The sequence below is a fragment of the Hibiscus syriacus genome, unplaced genomic scaffold, assembly GCF_006381635.1.
Source record: "Hibiscus syriacus cultivar Baekdansim isolate YM2019G1 unplaced genomic scaffold, ASM638163v2 tig00110607_pilon, whole genome shotgun sequence".
Taxonomy (NCBI): Eukaryota; Viridiplantae; Streptophyta; class Magnoliopsida; order Malvales; family Malvaceae; genus Hibiscus; species Hibiscus syriacus.
In genome coordinates this window covers 1,273,381-1,293,479 of record NW_024062799.1, presented here as the reverse complement: position 1 = coordinate 1,293,479, position 20,099 = coordinate 1,273,381, and the positions used below count along the sequence as shown (strand labels likewise).

General features: G+C 33.2%; 2 protein-coding genes across 2 annotated transcripts; one reads left to right on the top strand and one right to left on the bottom strand.

The window, feature by feature from the left end:
• Positions 1 to 472: 472 nt before the first annotated feature.
• On the bottom strand, positions 473 to 3,971 carry LOC120135362 (protoporphyrinogen oxidase 1, chloroplastic-like). The gene is made up of 10 exons (XM_039151642.1): positions 3,585 to 3,971; positions 3,247 to 3,432; positions 3,025 to 3,109; positions 2,788 to 2,935; positions 2,626 to 2,706; positions 2,330 to 2,501; positions 1,607 to 1,766; positions 1,397 to 1,500; positions 570 to 885; positions 473 to 533 (listed from the first exon to the last, which is right to left on the bottom strand). The coding sequence occupies exons 1-9, from the start codon at positions 3,954 to 3,956 to the stop codon at positions 586 to 588; spliced, it is 1,608 nt and encodes a 535-aa protein (XP_039007573.1). The 5' UTR covers positions 3,957 to 3,971; the 3' UTR covers positions 473 to 533; positions 570 to 585.
• A 7,457-nt stretch (positions 3,972 to 11,428) lies between these two features.
• Positions 11,429 to 17,680, top strand: LOC120135397 (meiosis-specific protein ASY3-like). The gene is made up of 11 exons (XM_039151664.1): positions 11,429 to 11,525; positions 12,526 to 13,460; positions 13,495 to 13,930; positions 14,031 to 14,193; positions 14,829 to 14,963; positions 15,054 to 15,126; positions 15,223 to 15,372; positions 15,447 to 15,505; positions 15,965 to 16,099; positions 16,869 to 16,960; positions 17,418 to 17,680. Exons 2-11 carry the CDS (start codon positions 12,532 to 12,534, stop codon positions 17,481 to 17,483), a joined length of 2,238 nt encoding a protein of 745 aa, XP_039007595.1. The 5' UTR covers positions 11,429 to 11,525; positions 12,526 to 12,531; the 3' UTR covers positions 17,484 to 17,680.
• The last annotated feature ends 2,419 nt before the right edge of the window (positions 17,681 to 20,099 follow it).

The window sequence follows — 20,099 nt, the reverse complement described above, 5'->3', positions numbered from 1 at the left end:
TGTATTTGGGCGGTAGGTTTGCTCATTGCCAGGGAAGATCGCCCATTTAATAAGCTTGGTGGCTAAAGTTTGGTTCTAGTTGCCCTGTTTATACACCGTTTCTGGTTTGTTTGGCTTGTGAATTGGATTTGAGTTCATTCCCCCCGGGTGTTTTAGGTTGAGTTTCTTAAGGGTGGATTATGTATTTTGAGACATTACTTGACTGCACTCTTTTTCCCCGCTTAAGTTTAAGGAGATTTCTTAAAGAGGCTTCTCGTATTGCATGTACCTTTTCTATTCAGTAATAAAGTTTCAAAAGATAAATAAATAAAAGCATCACAATAGTGAAAAGATTTACTACCGAAAGACAAAACTGATGCTCGTCACCCAATCATTTTAGTATGCCAACTTAATAGGAAGATGAAATGTTTTAGTATTATGTTCCGATTCTTACTGCATGATGTATGCATCCCTCAATTCTAATAAAAAAAAATTCCTAAAGCAATCAAGGAACTAACAGCAAAACCCTGCCCAACTTTTTAGATGAAGAGATACTACCCAACGATAGATTTCTTCATTTGCAGTCTGACAACTTAAATTCCTATACTAATTGTATGCATAATTTGACAGGAATTCCTTCACTTCAGCTGCAGCCTCGTAAGCTCCTTCCACGCATCGTCCTAATGCCACACCAGATACATAGTTTCCCCCAAGAAACAGGCCATGGAATCCAGAATCCCTGAGAGCAGTTTTTGCAGTATCAAGGAGATCCAAATGACCAACTAAGAACTGTGGAATAGCTTTTGGCCATACTCTCACACCCAAAACAAAAGGGTCCTTTGCATTAGGATTTATTAGCATTTTTCTCAAATCGCGATCAACGGCTTCTACAAGTTCCCCTTCTGTCTAAAGAAGAAAAAAAACAGAGCATCAATCAGAACTTAAAAATATAACCATATTAAGGGGAAAAAGAACGAACTTTGAAGAATATGTTTCTAGTCTCTAGAATTAGAAAAATGGGCATAATACACATCAAAACAAAAGGAAGAGTAGCTCTTCAACAGAATCATGCAAATATTTAGATGGCCTACACAGACCTAAAACAAGCCAATTCATTTGAGCAATGAATTCCAAATCATGGAAAGCATTATTTTTAGGTTCATGTGACAAATCATGGTAGTGATAAAAGTTGGAACTGTCAATGATCTTAACCATCTTATATGAAAGCTTGCTGGCAGACTAGTTAGTCCATGATCATACAGGTTCGTTATATCCTCTAGAGAGACTACGTCTACAACAACAAATTGTTTTTCTGCATATAGAGCATGAGACCATCTACATCTACCAAATGTGTCCTTATCCATAACTTCATTTTCCTTAAAAATAAAACAAATTCTATATCTTAAACAATGTCTACCTTGGACAAAATTCCAGGGTTGGTAGCTCCTCCAATGTAGTTCAAAAGCAATACCCTGCCAGGTGGAGCTCGGTTGGGGAAAAGTGCTGAACTGTATATAGTCCCTGCAAGTTTTTTGTATATCAATCAAATTTCTCAAAGCAAACTTTTACTGCAAGCAACATTCAGCATAATACTAGGCTACATTACTTTCAGGAATTATGGAGTTACCTAAAGTTTCAATTCCTTGGCTGCGAGGGTGCAACTGTCCAAACCCCTTAAGTTCACCATCGATCAATCGATCTTTTCGAATAGCTTCTTTTGGATATGAGATTGTGACTGACGCCACTGGAGGGTAATAAAATTGAGATAGTGCATCTGCAGCTGCAGCCTACGAAGTGTACAAAAATGGATAAAAGACTGAAGTAACAGTAAAATTCTAAACAAAATTAGAAAAAAACTAAAACATGGGCTCAAAATTATTTTAGGCAATCATTTCCTTCAGAAAATTTCCCCTTCTTGGTAAAAGTACTATTTAAGGCATGAATACACATTACTGGTATACCAGGAAAATCATAGAGATCCACCAACAAAAAGTGCGTACATGGAATATTTCTAAAGAAACTGGACTGACATAAAGCTGAATATCTAAAATGATATAGCGTGCTGGCAGACCACATAAAAGATGCACAATTCAGCGGTCCAAACGAGGCCATTATGCACTCAATCAAATATGGGAGAAGTACATACTTCACTCAGATTTCAAAATTTAAAACACACGCATGTATCTCTATGCAAGCATATAGACGCAGACATATAAGCCTACTTTTTGATAATTTAACATTTTAAACAGAGCAACATAAAGGAGTGACCCTTCTATGCTAGATATTAAGTATTATTAACCACATTCATAAACCGATGCCTAGCAAGGAGCAGGAAGATATTGAACTATACCGAGAGAGGATGCAACAAGTTACTGGCAACATGAGATGGAATGGTCATGACAACACTTCTACTCTGAAGAGAGACCATTCCTTCTGGTGTTTCATACATCAAGCTATACCCTCCATTTCCCAATTTGGAAATACTGGAGAGCTTCCACGATAATTTTACATTGCTACCCAAACTGCCAAGTCAAGACAACTAATTAGGATCCTGACTCCTGAAATGTAAAGATGGGCATAGAAGCACATTGACATTTTAGAACAACTACATAGGCTAAATCATAATTAGAATGGTGACAGGGCAACCTAGTAGCAATTGCCTCAGGCAGCATGGCAAGTCCCTTCCTAAAAGATCCAACTGTTTGGCCCTTGGGCTTTGGTAGACGCCTGTAAGATAACCAATCAGCGCGATGAAAATAAATATCGTAAAAATGATCAAATAAGAAGCCTCAGTATGTTCATAATTACGGGTCTCTGGGAGGCTTAGGTGTCTTATTTCTCTCCTGGATTGTCTTGAAAGTGCCACCAATGATGCTACCACCAATCTCTTCAAGCTTCCATACCCGTCCAAAAGCTGCTTTCATGCTTAACTTCGATGGATCCCCGGCATAGACACCTGCAGCAATAATAATTTTTCTGGTATAACAATTGTGAATTGATTAAAAGAGAAAAAATGCTAAATCCAAAGACAATGATTATCAGAACCTGAACAAAAGGGTTCAATCAAGCGTTCAAAAACCTCGGCACCAAGATTACGACGCACAAACTCCTCTACTGATTCTTCATGACCCTGTCACATTTGCCAAAAGTCTTACCATATGAGAAACTTCAACACATAAAAACGGTATGCAAATACAAGAATGCCACGCACTTCTTATGTATAACCAAACAAATGAAAAACATTATAAGAAAGTGAAGAGAACAAACTGGTGGAGGAGGACGAATGCCGATAGCACCAAATCCAGCCCTAAGTTTTCCACCAATACTCATCAAATCAAAAAACGGTAAGTCAGTTGGCTTGGCGGGTACAGGCCTTAGTTTCCCATCCCATAGTACGAATCGCGGCGCATCAGGGTCACCTAAAACTAAATCGTCCTTCAATCCACTATCCACCTATAACAATAAGCACACGTTCATATGGACACTAACATAATTAGTAAACCTGAAATTCCTGGTGCAATGAAGCACAATTGAGTAGCAAACTATAAAATTAATCGTATAACAGTAAATGTGATTCAACCAAATGCAGATTAAGAGAAACCTACCGCCATGGTCAGAATGGAATCGGACGGCTGGAAACTGTTGGGTCCTTCTTCCCACAGATATCCATCTCTCTCAACGGTAGTGATGTTGCCACCGATTCTGTCTCTGGCCTCCGTCACAATCACATTGGAAGCGACATCACGGTGCTTGGTGGCGAGAGCTTGAGCAATGCATAGTCCACTGATACCACCTCCTACGATCACGCAATCCGCGATGGATGATTCTCCGCCGTCAATTTTTGAAGAGGAAATTGTGGGGCCCTCGGCGACAGAGCATCGGAGCTTGAAAGGTTTATAAGAGCGTGGCTGAAGCTGGTGATTGGGCTTGGAGAATGGGGAAACAAAGGTCGACGACCGGAGTAGAGAAAGGTCCATGAGAGCTAATTAAAACAACGTGCGATTGAAGATTGAAAGTTCGACTCTGGCGAGATTATGCTATCTTCAAGAGGAAAAATCTAGTGTGATACTTACAGGTTTGAATTGGTTCAATTTTTATTGGGAAAAACTACACTTTGGTAACTGAACTTTTACTATCTTTAATAATTGAGTTTTCGAAATTTTGAGTTACTCAAAAAAATAAAAAATAGATTAAATATTTTGATAATTTTATGATTTAGTCTCTAATTTCATTATTCTTTTAATTTTTTTTCATTTTAAGTCCATATTTTATTAAATTTGAACTACATGTTCCTAAATCATAGTATAATACATATGTACTTTTTATTCCTCTTTCTGATAATTTTTTTCAATTTAGTCCATCATTTTTTTCAATTTAGTCCATCATTTTTTCATAACTTCCTTATTTATTCAACTCATCATTTATTTTAAGTCATATTTTTACCAAATTTGAACCATGTGCTCATATACTAAAATAGAATACTTATATAACTTCAATTCTTACTTTTACAAAAAGTGTATTTTCTCTTTTTTATTTAGTACCTTAACTTTCTATGTTACTCAATTTGATCTTTTAACTACAATCGTTTGTAAATTCTTTCTTCCCATCAGTTCCTTTACTCCTTTATACTGTCATCAATATTTTACCCTTAAAATATAATATTATGAATATATTTCATAATTTTATATTGTATTTGATATATTAAATAACATTATAATGTGAAAAGAATATAAAATATACATATCTTATATGGTTAGAGAAAGCAAAAAAATTGTAACAAATCCTTGTCATAATAGTATAAATAATTTATAATAAAATTAGTATAGAAACTCGAATAACTCGGCTCGACTCCAAAAAATTTCAAGTTAAGTTCGAGTTGTAAAATATGACTCGTCAACTCGAAATTTTTTGACTCGAATCGACTTAATCGAATGCTCACCCCTAAATATCTCTTGTATTTCACTTATCGTACTTTCAATTTTTTCAATTTATTCACTGAACTTTATAGATTGAATTTTTTTGTCACTCCGCCGTTAAATAATTAAAGACGTTATGACATGGCCATATTTTAATCAAAAAGACGTTGTTTTAGTCTAAATTTTTTTTTCAAGAATTCAAAACGACGTCATTTTGATGTAAGTTGTCATGTCTTAATGCCGTTTATTTATTTAACGGTGGAGTGACAAAAAATCAATCTATAAAATTCAGTGAGTAAAATAAAAAAAATTAAAAGTACAATGAGTGAAATAAGAGAGAGAGAGAGTAAAGCCCAGTTACAAAATGTGTAATTTACCATTTTTACTATATTTCTTTATTGGATAAACTACATAAATGATCCCTTGACTATAGGTTATTGTTTCATTGAGTTATTCAACTATTAAAAGTTATAAAATATTCTTTTTTTTATTAATCTAAGGTGATTTATAAGTGGTAATATATGTTTTAGAAATTCTCAACAATTTGGCAATAAATGCTCAAATACCATGTACAATTATTGGTGCTCGAACCTCTAATTTATAGAAATAACAATCATTCATTTATTAAAATGATATTACAAATTGATTTATATTTTTATTAATATTAACTATGATTAATTTAACTATAATTTACTATTAACTATGGTTATTTTATATTTTTATTAATATTATCTTATTAAAATGATATTTTGCACTATGATTCATAGTAATAAGATAACTATATTCATGGTAGATAATTTATTTTTTATTTGAAAGATAAATTGTGATCAATGATACGATGACGATTAATCATGAATGTTTGGTATTCAAGATTTAAGAAAAAAATTATAAATTAAATTTTTAGAAGTAATTGAAGATGATCTTGGTAGGTGGGTGGGAAAATGGTCTCATCGAAGGAGCTATATCTATGTGTCCCCGGAGGAAATATAATACTAATTCATTGCAAATTTTGATATAATTGTGAATACAATACAAGCATTTGAATTGTATTTTTCTTATAAAATAAAAAAATAGGATAAATTAGATTTTTATTAGGATAAGAGAGCAGATTTTCACGGGGGCAGGAAATCTCAAATTTGTTAGGTGGACCGCCGCCTCATCCTTTGGGCGTCTAATCTTAAGGGGGCGTTTGGATGGGAGAATGTGAGATTCCTATGAGAATGAAATCTACATTTTCCTGTTTGGTTGGCCGGGAATGTTATTCCCGATAATGTTTTATTACCACTAGTTAATTTTTTAGGATATATTATCGGGAATGTCATTACATCCCTTCCATTAGGGTCCCGTTTGGTTCACAGAATATTTCATTCCTAGGGAGAATTTTTTTTCCGGGTTAAAGATACCCACGTTTGGTTTCTCTACATTTCCAAGTACCAATCAAAAATTAATACCAACAATTTTTTTTTCCTGTTTCCCTAGGAATGTTAGTCCCCCATCTCCCTTAGGTATTTGTTTATTCTCGTCCCCTGTTTCCTAAAATATCCTTCTCCCCGCTTGATTCTGCTGAAACAAAATCTTCTTCTTCTTCAATTTGGCATTGATTTCTGCTTCTGGCGTATTAGGTATTTGCTTGGAGTCCTTCTGAAGACGAGAATTCCTCACCCTGCTGATGACGTGAAAAAGCTTAGAGCCCATCAATTCTCTCAAGGTTGGCATTTTTATTCTTTCATTTCCTTTTTTTTGCAGCTGAGAAATCGCAAAGAAATTTCTCTTCTCTTTTTTTAAATATAATTTAACATGATATTCATTCGGATGTCTAGAATCAATCACATAAGAATGTTTTTTTTTCTTGAAATGCATTTGTTTTTCCGTCAAATGCAGTTGTTAATGGGTTTGATTTTTGTTCGATCCGTAGAAGCTTTTTCATTCTGTTCTTCGGTTCTAACATCACATTTAGATTATATTTTGGTTTGGAATCATATATGTAATTGAACCTTTTTTCGCTTCTTTAGGGCCGGTTATGACCAAGTTTACCATAGCATTGAGAGAAATTGGAACATACAAGGAAGTTATTCGGTCCCATGTAATTCTCTGAACTATCGTTTTAACATGAATTCAAATTTATTACTGAGGAGTAAGGACCTAAGATAACTGGTTTTGGATAAATTCACTCTTTGGCATTCTCCAACTGCTGCTGTGAATACCTGGTGAAAGGAAATGATAATAATTTAGAAATGTCAGTAGTAACTAATCTTTTGTTGGTTGTTTTCTTCATGGATATTTAACACCATCTATGTTCTATAAAACTGTCCTTTCTTTTCAAAATTGTGAGAATATAAATTTTACTGCTATATTGAACTTTGACACTATATAGTTCATTGTCCAATAATATTAACATACAATAATATTTATGAAATGCTTTCTTTTCTCTCTAGGTTGAAACCAAGCTAAATGACAAATTACTGCAGTTTGTCAATATTTATTTACTTGAGGTCAAGGTAATTGCCTTTCTCTCATTTGAGATTTAAGTTACCCTGTAAAGTTGTGAGGATTTGGAACTAGCTAAAAGCTGGACTGCCTTATTAACCTTTGTTATGTAAAAACAGTCTTATCAAGAGAAACATAGGTTATTTATTTATCACTTTGCTATAGATTCATCCAACTTCTTATAATCTGTGTATAATTCTAGATCATGTATTTTTATTTGTAAACTTTTTGTTTTAAAATATCTTATCTGAGTGCAGGAAGCACGTAAACACTTTGACAAGGCTAGTCTCATTTACGACCAGGTGCTTTAGAATTTAAATTTATTTTGCTTGTGTAGTTTGTTAGCTTTCTTTATTTTCATTGATTGAATGTGATAATATAATTTGGAGTTGGCCTAAAATCAAATTAATTGTTACATTGTATTGCTTTGTGTAATCTTGCATGCTCGTAAAAAGTTTCTTTCACTAAGAAAAAGTACAGAGTAATATTGCCAATGTTTTGGAAGAGGTATCTTGCAAAATGGCTTGCTTTAATGGTTTATAATCTCATGTATTTGACATTCTTACTTGCGTAGATATAATGTTGATGGATATTTTAGTCTGACATGGTTGGCGTTATTCTAGGAACTTCATAATGCAAGGTCAACATTTGAGCATGCTCGTTTTAATCTAGTGAGTGACTTGCCAGCAGATGATTTCTAAATTGATGTTGCTTTGATAGTTCAAAATTGGTTCAAGATGGTAATTACACTACTGTGGTTTACAATTACAGGTTACTGCTCTTTCAAATGTTGAAGCCAAAAAGCGATTTGAGTTTCTGGAAGCTGTCCGTGGGACTATGGATGCTCATCTTTGATACTTCAAACAAGTTATCGCATGTCATCACTTCTTTATTTCTTTCTCATTGTTTCAAATTTCAATCACTTGCTGAATGCATTGCTCACGACTAACTTTGGTCATTTATAGGGCTATGAATTATTGCATCAAATGGAGCCATACATTAATCATGTTTGTTATCATAACTTCCCTCTAGTCCAAAACATGTATTTTCATCTCTGATTGTGCTGTATTTTATTCATCCAACTGTTCCTAAAAAAATAATATCCATGTACCGATTATAGTATCAGTTGCTCAAGAGATTAGTCATAGTATGTTATAAGATGCACGACTTATGATTGGTTTTCCCTTTGAAGCAAACCAAAGCAAAAAGGGATCTTGTAACTTGAATTGATGATTCCATGATATCTGCATGACATCATATTGATCTGAATATCCATTAAGGACATAGAAATAGGAGAGAAATTGAAATGTCACACCACCTTCCTCGAGTAATAATATGACTATCTTTGTTCGTTAACAGTATCGATTGCAGCTTACTTTATTACTATTGATAAAACCGTGTTGGAAAGTGCTAGGAGAAATTCTCGAACTCAGTTGGACAAAAATGTTTGAATGCCAGAATCAAAGGTAATGGCAAAAGTTCTAAAAGTCACTATAGTTTAATGTTGCTAATTTATTTTATGGCAAATGATGTCGTTATCCCTCCCAATAAAGTTGTTTTAAGAGTAAATAAATGATTATTATAAAAAAAAGTAAACAAATGATGTTTTAAGTTTCTGTTTACAGTCATGAGGTTATATTTCTTGTATCTTTTAACTTGAAACTAAGTTAATCTTTTGACTTGGATAATTTTTTGTGTATATAATATAGCCAACATATATGATTAAGTTTAGAATGTCATGTCTATTATCTTTTGTAAGTCTGAACATTGTACAAACTTTTGATGATTAATGTTATACTTCTTTTTGTTATGTAGTATATGTCTTGCAAGTAATGTGCTAGTTTTCGAATATGTTAATTACTTTTTATAAATTTAAATATTATATTTTTAGATAAATTATGTAAAATTTAATTAAATGTTGAAGTAGTGAAAGTTAAAAATCCCTACTATTGAACATTTAATTAAATGTTGAAGTAAAATTTTAATATATTTTTAGATAAATTATGTAAAATTTAATATTAATTAAAATTAAAATAATACATGATATATTTAAAAAATAAAATAAAATATTATCGATGAATTTTATATAAATAATTTTTATTTAAATATATTATAGATGAATTTTTATATAAATAATTTTTATATAAATAATTTTTATTTAATAATTATAATTTCACTTGTACAAAAAATATAAAACAAGGTCAATTTGGTAAAATATAAATTCCAGTAATCTTTTATTCTTTCAACCAAATACTGTAATCTTACATTACTGCCAAACAAACCAAACACAGTAATGTAACATTCCCAGTAATGTGTTAGGTAATGTTACATTCCGGTAATCCTATTTTCACTGGTAATCTTATATTCCTTGAACCAAACGTACCCTAGGTATTGTAAAATTACCGACGTTTTGGACTAAAATGCCCTTAAATTTTTATTTTTATTTTCAAAAATATCATTCTTCTGTCATTGAATAATAAAAATTCTACGAAGGTTAAATTACAAAATTATTCTTAAACTATTTTAGATTTACAAAAAAATCTATAATTAAAATTTTATATGAAGTTCAGGGGTTAAAATAAAATTTTATCATTTCATTAAATCTTTTTATATTTTCAATTTTGTAAAAACATTTTATAAATTTTATGAATTTAAATTTTTTTAAAGAAAATATATAAATATTTTCTAACTTGTTAAAAAAATAAATATATAATAAGGACAATTTGGTCAAATATACATTCCAATAATCTTTTATTCCTTTAACCAAACACGGTAATCTTACATTCCTGCTAAGCCAACTAAACACAAAATACAACACTCTCAGTAATCCTATTCCCTAGTAATCTTACATTCCCACTGATAATCTTATATTCTGTGAACTAAACGCGCCATAATTGTAAATATCAAAAGGATATAGGGAAATTATAGACACTGACCTAAGAAACATGCGCATTACGCACCGCGTGTAAGGTAACACTTCTGAGTACGTTTCAAATTATGAGTTCCTGGTTTCCATTGTTTTGAAAACCGGACCGACCAATTCAATCGGTTCAACCGGGAATCGTTGCCTAGTCCGGTTTAAACTAAACCGGTTGAACCGCTATTAGTGAACCAGCCATAACCGTTGAACCGTTCAAACCGGACCACTGAAAATCACTAATTTTGTTTAAAAAAAAAAATAAACCAAACGACGTCGTTTGTTAAACGAGCCAAGTCGAACTCGAGTATTGCTGAGCTCGACTCAAACTTTAAAAGTAAGCTCAACTCGACTCAAACTCACGAACTAAAAATTATCAAGTTCAACTCGAACTCGAAATATAATATTGAAACTTGAACTCGAAAAGGCTTGAACTCAAAAAAAATTTAGAAGCTTGATTGAAGCCTAAAATTCGAGCTTGATTGAAGTGAAAGAATAGTTCACTCTATGCTCACCAAAAGACTTCATGATTTTGAATGTCAAATTACCTCTATTATTTATAGATGTTAGTTGGGATGTTCTTCTATATTTCTTAGCCATGTGGGATTGTTTTGTTCTCATATTTTTATTCTTTAGACTTTTGGGATGTTCATGTTCTTCTATGTTTCTTAGCCATGTGAGATTGTTTTTTTAAAAAAAATTAAACCAAACAATATCATTTTGTTATGATTTTTTAGCCCCAAATTTATTTTTTTATTATAGTTATATAATTATATTTATTATTTAATATGTTTTACCTTAAATATTATGTTATAGTTAATTTGAATCATTTTGTTTCACTTGATTTTATGGTTTTTAACTCATATATGTTATGACATGCTTTGAATATGACTTGTGATATACAAAATTATTTTTTATTAAATATTTTTAGTATTTTTATTTAATATTTTAAATAATTATGACGTCGTCCGATTCTTCTAACCGGTCAGACCGATTCGACCGGTTGAACCAATAAACCGATAGCATGTCCGTTCGTTAACCGGTCCGGTTATAAAAACCATGCCGGTTTCAAGCTGCTCACAACAGGTTTCTCTTTTCCCGCTTCTTTCTTTCTCCTCCCAAAACGACCATTACTCTGCAAGTCTACCGTTTCTTTTCAGTTCTTACAATTTTCTCGTTCAAAATCGCCGAGCAAAACCGAAAATCCAGCGCTCTTTAATTATCAGGTGAAAGGTGACTCGTTTGAAATGATGTTTCTCTCATTTTCAATTTATTCTCGAATCGGATGTCTTTCTCAAATGTTATTTCACGTTTTTCTTTTAGATCTAAGAATAACTATACTGCGAATTTATGGCTCCGCTTTCTCATTGTTCGTGTTTTTGGATTTAAAGTTTCTCGCAGACTGCATACTTTTGACCTTTCTATAGCTGTTTGGATTCAAATTTCTGCTATTGTTTTTTCTAATATATTGTTGACGGTTTTTCTTGTGATTGGAAAAATTGAGGATTGGATGATTTTCGTTTAATATTTTTTCTTGTTGTAGCATGGGATCATCGATATTGTGCTAAATATCTATTATTATTTTTATGATTTCCTTTGAGATCTGATGATTTGGTGCCTCTTCCTTTGCTTTAGGATTTGTTTGGTTGTGGGAAACAACAAAATCGTAGAGAAAAAAACGGTTAAAAACTTGGCATCTCATGAGAAAGTAGAGAGATCTCCTAAGATTATATCTCGCATGACTTGAATTATGATTTTGCGTTTTGCATTTCCCCAATAACCAAACAGAGTTTTAGACGTGTACATTTCTCTGTTTGTTTCTTCTTTTAAAATTCAACGGTTTCTCTACAGGTTGCTTCTAGCTAGCATGGCCTGCTTAGCATAAGCTTTTCTGGATAACATATTAGTTTTACGACCTATGGCATTTTATTAAAGTATTATGTGGTGGTATTTTCTAATACTTGATTAGTTTTGCAATTCTATTCAACTGCATTGTTTGTTACGAGTAGATTATTTTCAAGTTATTGCAACTTCTTGGTGTTGTTTTTGCGGAATGTCCTAATTATTTAATGTTGACATTTTTGAATAGGTTTATACTTATATTAGAGAAAAACTAATAGCAGTGAATTGGTATACCTGTTACTGCATTACTATTCCGGTAACTTATTGAAGCTCAAATAGCTGCTCTGAGAAATTTAGTGTTTGATGCCCAGAATTTTTTTTCAGGATCGAATGAGTGACTGTCGAAGTTTTGGCAGCAATTTTCGTCCATCCAGCCAATCTAGAAAGATTTCAATTGGAGTATTGGTAGACTCTTTAGCTAAGAGAAAACCTGGAGGCAACAAGGAAGATCAGGATAAACAGGCAAATGCAGAAAGAAACAAACCTAGCGTTGGAATTTCCTCGGGGGGAAAAAACAAAGGGGATGCTTTCAGAACTTCCAAGGGGAATCAAACTGAAGATAATGAGCAGGTTAAGTCTCCATGGATTACTCCTAGATCCTTGCATAGAGAAACTCTTTATCCAGAGACTACCTCTTTACCAAAAGAAGCGTCCAACCCCAAAGAGAAGAAACTGAATACAGTGAAGGATGTTCCAGAAATAAATTCATTTTCGTTTTCTCAAAACCAAAACTTTAGTGCACGTAATGTTGGCAGCGAGCAGCAAAAGTTTGATGGCCTCATTACTGGCCTAAACTACAAAAGGAAAGGAAGGAAGGATGACAACTCACAGAGGGTGGAGGAGTTCAATTGTGCAAATCAATGGAAAGATAAAGTGGAGTTAGAGCAAAAGGCAGGTAAAACTGACAGCATACAAACTGAAACTTTGAAAAAGAAGCTGCATGAGTTGTTCGCAACTGTTGCTTCACCAAAAAGTCTTGAATCTAGTTTACAGTCTCATAAGGTCGGTTCCAATAATTCAAAACAAAGGAGAAGTGGTGATAATGTGGGAGACACAGCTATAAAGTACAGAAAAAATTCAGTTGATGTAGAAATTGTTTCAGAAAATCCTGATAAGACTGTTAAGAAGCCCGCAACCCGTTCCTTGATCCAAAAGCGAGCTCTAGCAAAAGTGCAACTTGCTAACTCTAAAATCGATTTATCCTCCAAGCAGAAACACGGAGATAGCATCTTATCTTTTGGCGAAGGAAGATCTGCAAAGCAAAAGTTCTAAAACAGATCCACATCACATCAGTTCTCCTGAAGAGGAGAATGCAGATGAGATTGAAAGCCTTCCTGACTCTTCTCGGGAGAAAAGAGGAGAAAACTTAGAGAAGGTTCAAGAAAAGGACTCTTTTCATTCTCCAATGCTAAACGAGACAAATGAGCAGGTGAATTTTGACAATACAACATCACCAGGAAAATGGGATAAACAAGAAGATGATGGTAATATATCCTTGAGGAATTTTGTACATGCACAAGATGATTTCCAAAGTCCAACTTTCAGGTTCAATACGCCTATTTTAAATACTTCTTCAAGCCCAACACCAAAAACTGTAGAGATAGAGCGAGGTACTTGTAGTCCTGTACCCTTTGAGAGAGGATTTTCCATAAGAAATATTGGGAGCTTCAGGACTTTCCGAACTTCAGGACCTGCTAGTCCTAAATCCAATGCAGAAGCTCAGTCGTCTGTATCCTTAACTATTTTTCAGGATTTTAATATAGGAGTTGAATAGTGTCTAAACTTGACCATTATATTTTCTGCGTTTGCCCTTCCTTATTGAGTTCCAGGAAGATACAGAGAAGCATACAGCTTCTTCACTCAGGAACGGAATGCCTGGTAAGGAAACAATTGATGCAGTAAATGAGCATTCTGAACCATCATCATCAGCATCAGAAGAACAGTTCTCTGAAACCTTCATAGAAGGATCACCCATTATTGATAGATATGATTGTAAGTATATAAAATGCTCTTCTGAAACAGAAAATATGCATTCCTCCCAACTTTTATTAGGATGTGATTTACCAGTAGTTACTTCTAAATAGCCATTTTTCCTAAACAATCAATTAATGGGATGAGAAGAGTTCGTATTTGCCTTTCCAGCTCACGTTGTAGCATTCTACCTGATTTATTACTGCCGATAGATTCATTATCAATGGTTGTCTTTCCTAGAAGTACAAAGATTGGAAAGTTGAAGTTTAATTTTTTCTCTTGAGCTTCTTTATGATTGGACAGTTTGTATTCTTTTTAGGGAAACTGTTCAGAGCAAAAATCATATCATAAAACCACTTAACCCTTGGAATTGCTGTTAGTTATTCTAATATCGTACCATGAATGATGTAACTATTAAATTCATGATAACTTATCCTTTGGAGAAGAATCCTCGGTAATTTGTCTCGCGAGGCTTTTGCTCCAAGTTTTTTTAGTCTTCTTGGCTGTATTTCTCAATTTGCATGCCAACCTTAAGTGTATTGCATATATGTTATGCATCAGCACAGATTCTTCGTAATTTCATCTTCTTTTCTGATTTTTAAATTTTCCTTCTTAATGGATGCTCCTTTGGCTCTTTATCTGATGATTTTGTCAAGGTCACAGAGAAAATCTGATCTCAGCAGAGAATGTTATTTCTGAGAAACCAAATTTTGAGCATTGCCCAATCAAGCGGTTTCGGAAGGAAGATGCCAAACTTAGTGAATTCAGTCCCACGTCACCCTCCCAAAAAGGCACAACATCTTAACATTTGAATATCGAGTGCTCTTCTTATCCTCCCATCAGTTTCTTTCTAAAGAAGTTTCTTCTCTATTTTTCTTCAGAACGGGCAGGAACTGGAGAAAGTTATTGGTTCCAGGAACCCTTGGAAGAGGACCAAGAAGATGAATTGACAAGGTCCCTATTAATACATAAACAAAGAAAAGGAAATACCTGCTGTTTCCATCTGTGGACTATCTTCATTGAGTTTGGTTTTGCTTGGTTATGTTCCAGGGCTATTACATTGCTTGCTTTGGCTTTAGAATCATTTAAACGCAAAATGGACTCAGCTACTAGAAAAAAGTCCTCTGAGATTTTGATGTCCATTTCTGATGAGATGAAGTCAATGTCGCTGAAGGCTGAGTCTCAGATCGAATCTGATGTGTATGTACTTAAAACTGAAAGCTTTGCTGACCCATTATATTGATACTTAAGCTTTGGTTTTCATACTCTTTCAGGGGGAAGTTGACTTGTCTCAGTAAAACAAAAAGGAAACGTCTGGAAACAAGATTGCAAGGTGACAGTTTTTTATCAACTGATTAGCTTGATAGACTTCAATAAGATGCAATTGGTTCCTAATGGTATACTAAAAGTGATTATATGTATTAGTTTTTACCAATCTCAACGTTATAGATTAAGAGCCTCAACTGCTTTTCTACTTGTTCACCGATCTGGCACAATGAGCTACATTGAGCCTTGGTGCTTGTATGTCTACTTTGACAGCACATATATGCTTGAATGGACCACATGCAAGGTTTTGTCTCAGAGGCATGCTATTAACATGTAGTTAGTTATGATATATTAGCCATCGCAGTAATGTTTTTACCAAAAGGCATGTGTGGGTGTTATTATCATAAACTTGAGACATAAGTGCTATCAATCTTAGGGGTTCTCTGCATTTAAATTTTTATATTGGTAATAACTGTCAAGGAAGCCTTTATGATTTTTCTTTTTGATTTGCCATATTTTCTCACAGAGCAACAAGATCAGTTGAAGATGATACTTGAAAAGTTCAAGGAGGACATTCATCATCATCTCTTCGATTGCAATAGTATCCTTGAAGGGATGGAATATCACCAAAATGAACTAAAGGGAATCATGAAGAAACAAAGTATGACAACAATTTATTTTGAATAAGTTCCATAATTGTGACTGCATTATTGCATCTTGTTTTCGTAGATGTTTCCTTTTAGCTTAGGAAGAATTGTGACTCCATTTGCTTCATAAGGAGAGACATCTGGGATTCATTGGGTTATTGATTGATTTTCAATGCATGACAATTTATTTTGAATAAGTTCCATAATTGTGACTGCATTATTGCATCTTGTTTTCGTAGATGTTTCCTTTTAGCTTAGGAAGAATTGTGACTCCATTTGCTTCATAAGGAGAGACATCTGGGATTCATTGGGTTATTGATTGATTTTCAATGCATGGAACATAAATTACTTTTTTCCATAGATTTTCTTGGATATGAGAATATGGAGGGTGTTTTGATGCATCCCTGTTATGAACATTGGACTAAAGGAAATTTAGACTTAAGAAATACTGTGGTGTTCTAGGTCCGTCTCATTTAGCAGTTGCACTTTGAAAATTCTGGCATTAGTGATTGCGTTCACGAATACAGTATTTATGACTTCCACTTCCCTATTCTAATATTCTATAATTATTTGTTAGAGGCTTAAAATTTTAAAACTGGTTACATTGCAAAACTAACCACTAACTTAAAATTCAGAAGCAGCAAAGTGATAATTCTTTGGGAAATTAGACTTCAATGTATAGATATGGAATTATGTTTTGGCAGTCTTTTATTCACGTTTGTAGCTAGTATTATGATTAAACATATTGTGTAGTTTGAATGCCTGCTGTGTCTCGTATTACAGAAGTGTCACACCAGAAGCTTCTCATGCATGTGGAAGAAGCAGCTAAATTCCAACTTAATAATGCCGAAACAAGAATCACAGCTGTCCATGAGGCAAGTTTGATGTTTCTGTTTATGTTTGTGGTAGCTTTTCCACAATTCAGGCACTATGTGTCATCCACAGATTACGTAGGGCACCTACTATCCAAATGCTTGGTTCTGGAAAACATGTCAATACAGTTACCAAACCTTGGTGTGTAGGTTTAGATATATGAATTCGGTGCCACCAGACCTTAGGATTTGTGTGGGCATGGAAATCTATGCTATTGGGTGTACAGTGTGCTTTTATGGAATTCTATCACCAAGTACTGCTCTATGAAAAAGACCATGAGGATTAACAAGTTTATGCTCTGGGATCCTTCGGTTGCTACCTGGTTTATGTTTAAGTCCTCATACTTAGGATATTCAGCATAGACCATTCATTTTAGCATTCAAATTCTTCATTATAATCTAGAACTCTATGTTTTATATCCTGAATAACATGCACGTTTATAATCCTGATTTAATGCAGTCGGCGAGGGAAAAGATGCTGCAGCTGAAACATGAAATTGCCGAGTGCTTGACTGATATATACTGAACCGATAGAGGTCTGAAGATGGACTTGACATTCCTAAGAAGTAAGAACTAAGAAGATTTGACTTAGAAAATTTTGCATGTCCAAATATCTTCCTAACACCTTATTCTACTTAGCTATTGATTATTTACTTTCGTCCAATAGAACCTTATCTGTAATAGTGAATATTAACTTTTCGTTTGAGTGGCCTGCACTTTCCGGTCTTGATGTGCATGTTTGTTGGCTTTTATACCTGAGATGGTTCCACTGGTATATTCTGACCAAGATTTGGTCGGTTTATCTTCTTATTTATTCGTAAATGAAGGAAAATGATGGTACACTTTTCTTGGTTGTTTTCCACTGTATATATTTGCATACATTTGCTGGGAGCGATAATCCCAGTAAACGTATTTACGGTGTTCAGTTATTTATATTATCATCTTAAGTCCAGGGAGTTGGTTTCTGAATGTTTATCTAGTCTTTATGGTCCACAATCAAAGCGAGATATGTCTTCAATTTTCCTCTTTTTTTGCCCTTATTCCACCACTCCTTTATCTATGCCCCACTATCCGCTGTTGGGTGTGATATAACGAAACTGGTTTACCATTGTGGTCTTTTTCATCAGCATGGGAATTGGGACCAAAGAGAAAAAGAAAAGAAAACAAAAAATAAAGGGACAATAAGGAGTCTTGGTTAGGTTGAACACTAATAAAAGAGAGAGGAGGGGAGGAAATTTCTGGTGTTTCTCAGGCAGACACGCCAGTGTTGAAAACGAAAGACTTTGGAATTTGGGGCGTATTTGAATGTGGGATTAGGTTCTCCAATTGACAAACATTTAATGGTTTGTTGGGTTTTAGGGCTTTCATTATAGTCACCATTGTTGTGGTGGCCTACCTCCCTCCTTAGCATTGTCGCTTTCTGTTGGTTTATCCTCCAGAGAACTGGCCACAATTCTGTTTCATCCACCTTGCTATTTGCCACCTGGAAGAAGAATATCTCAACCTAAAGATAAAAAATGTGAAGATTTTGTCTTGGTCCTTTTATTATGCATAAAGTTTAAATTTAGTTCTATACTTTAGTTTGATGATTTCCCTTCAAAGTATATTCGTTTTCTACTTTGCATCCTAAAGTATTTTTTTCTCAACTCACTCTTTAAAGACTTTTTTATTGTAAAACTATAATATTTTATGTGATAGTAATATCTCAAGATAAAAGCTATTAACAATCAAAATTAAATTAAAACAATTTGATTAATTTAGTTTTTCAATTTAGCGATCTAATTAATTCAAAATTTCCAGTTTAAACGTTTAACTGGATAAAAAAGTTTACAGACTTGATTAATATTTTCAAAAGTTTGAGGACTTTAGGAATCTTTAAGCAAAAATATATAATGATTAATCTTAAAGTTGAGTATAGTAGGAGTGAAGTACAATTTTGAGCAAAATAAAAGAAGTACAAAGGCAAGAAAGTATAGGGGCACATGAAGTATAAGTTGATCACGTGAAGTGGACGATTTTTTCTTAAAAAATGGGCCTGGTATGGGAAGGGTGAGTGAGTAGTGAAATGGGTAGTCCACGTGGGAGCGCGGGTAGTCCCCCCCAGTCCACGTGAGGGGGTGTCTTACAGTCCTTGGTCTTTGACTCTTTTGTCTTCCTCACGTTTTTGAACATTCACTTTCAACGTAAAAACGATCCCCACTATCCCATGCTTATTCTCAACTCATCTTACCATTTTGGTTACCTAATACAATTATTATTCCTTTGAGTGCAGTAACATATTAAAAATTTAAGTGAGGAGTACGATTTTAGAAAAAAAATTATATTAAAAATTTAAAGGGTATAAAAATATGTTAAATTATTTAAATTATAGAAAAGTTTAAAATTTAAAATTACATCTGTTCCTTTCAGTTTCTTCCTAATTTTAAGCTTTATATTTTTAATTAATTTAAAAATTAATTATTATAAATACTGAATTGAATAACTAATTTAATGAAATAAATTTAAATAAGCTAAAAAATATTAAAATTTTTAAAGTTCTCATCACCTATATTATAAATTCAAATTCAAATTCAAGCATATAAGATAACTTTTTTCATGAAGTCAAATCTTTCGATATATAGAAGGACCAAGAATAAAATATATTCTTAGATTCTCGTCTAAAATTTTATTTGGATTGACCGTTGATGATGAGAATATTTTTTTTTATCAAATCAAGAAAGGTAAATCGTAGATATTCTCTTTGTTGTCTTGTTGTGTGTGACGAAAACGTAATTCATCGCGTTCAAATGAATTAAAGATTGTTTGGGAATGTTTGTACAAGTGTTTTTTTTTTGTCAAAATTGTTACTTGAAACGTAAAAATATTCTCAAACAATTAATTTTTAATCGAAAAATTACGTATAAAACATGATTATTGACTCAAATAAAAAAGATGAAAAAAAAATATTTTTACATTAAAAAACTTATTGAAAAAACTCGTTTAAAGAAATATTCTCAAACAAAACCATGTATAAAAACCGCAATCTTGGATTGAGAAAATCTCAACATTTAAGTATTTCAGCCACATTTGTGAATAAAAGATTAATATATAATTTGTTAACCTTATATGATTTTGCATATTATTAATAAATCAAATACTTACA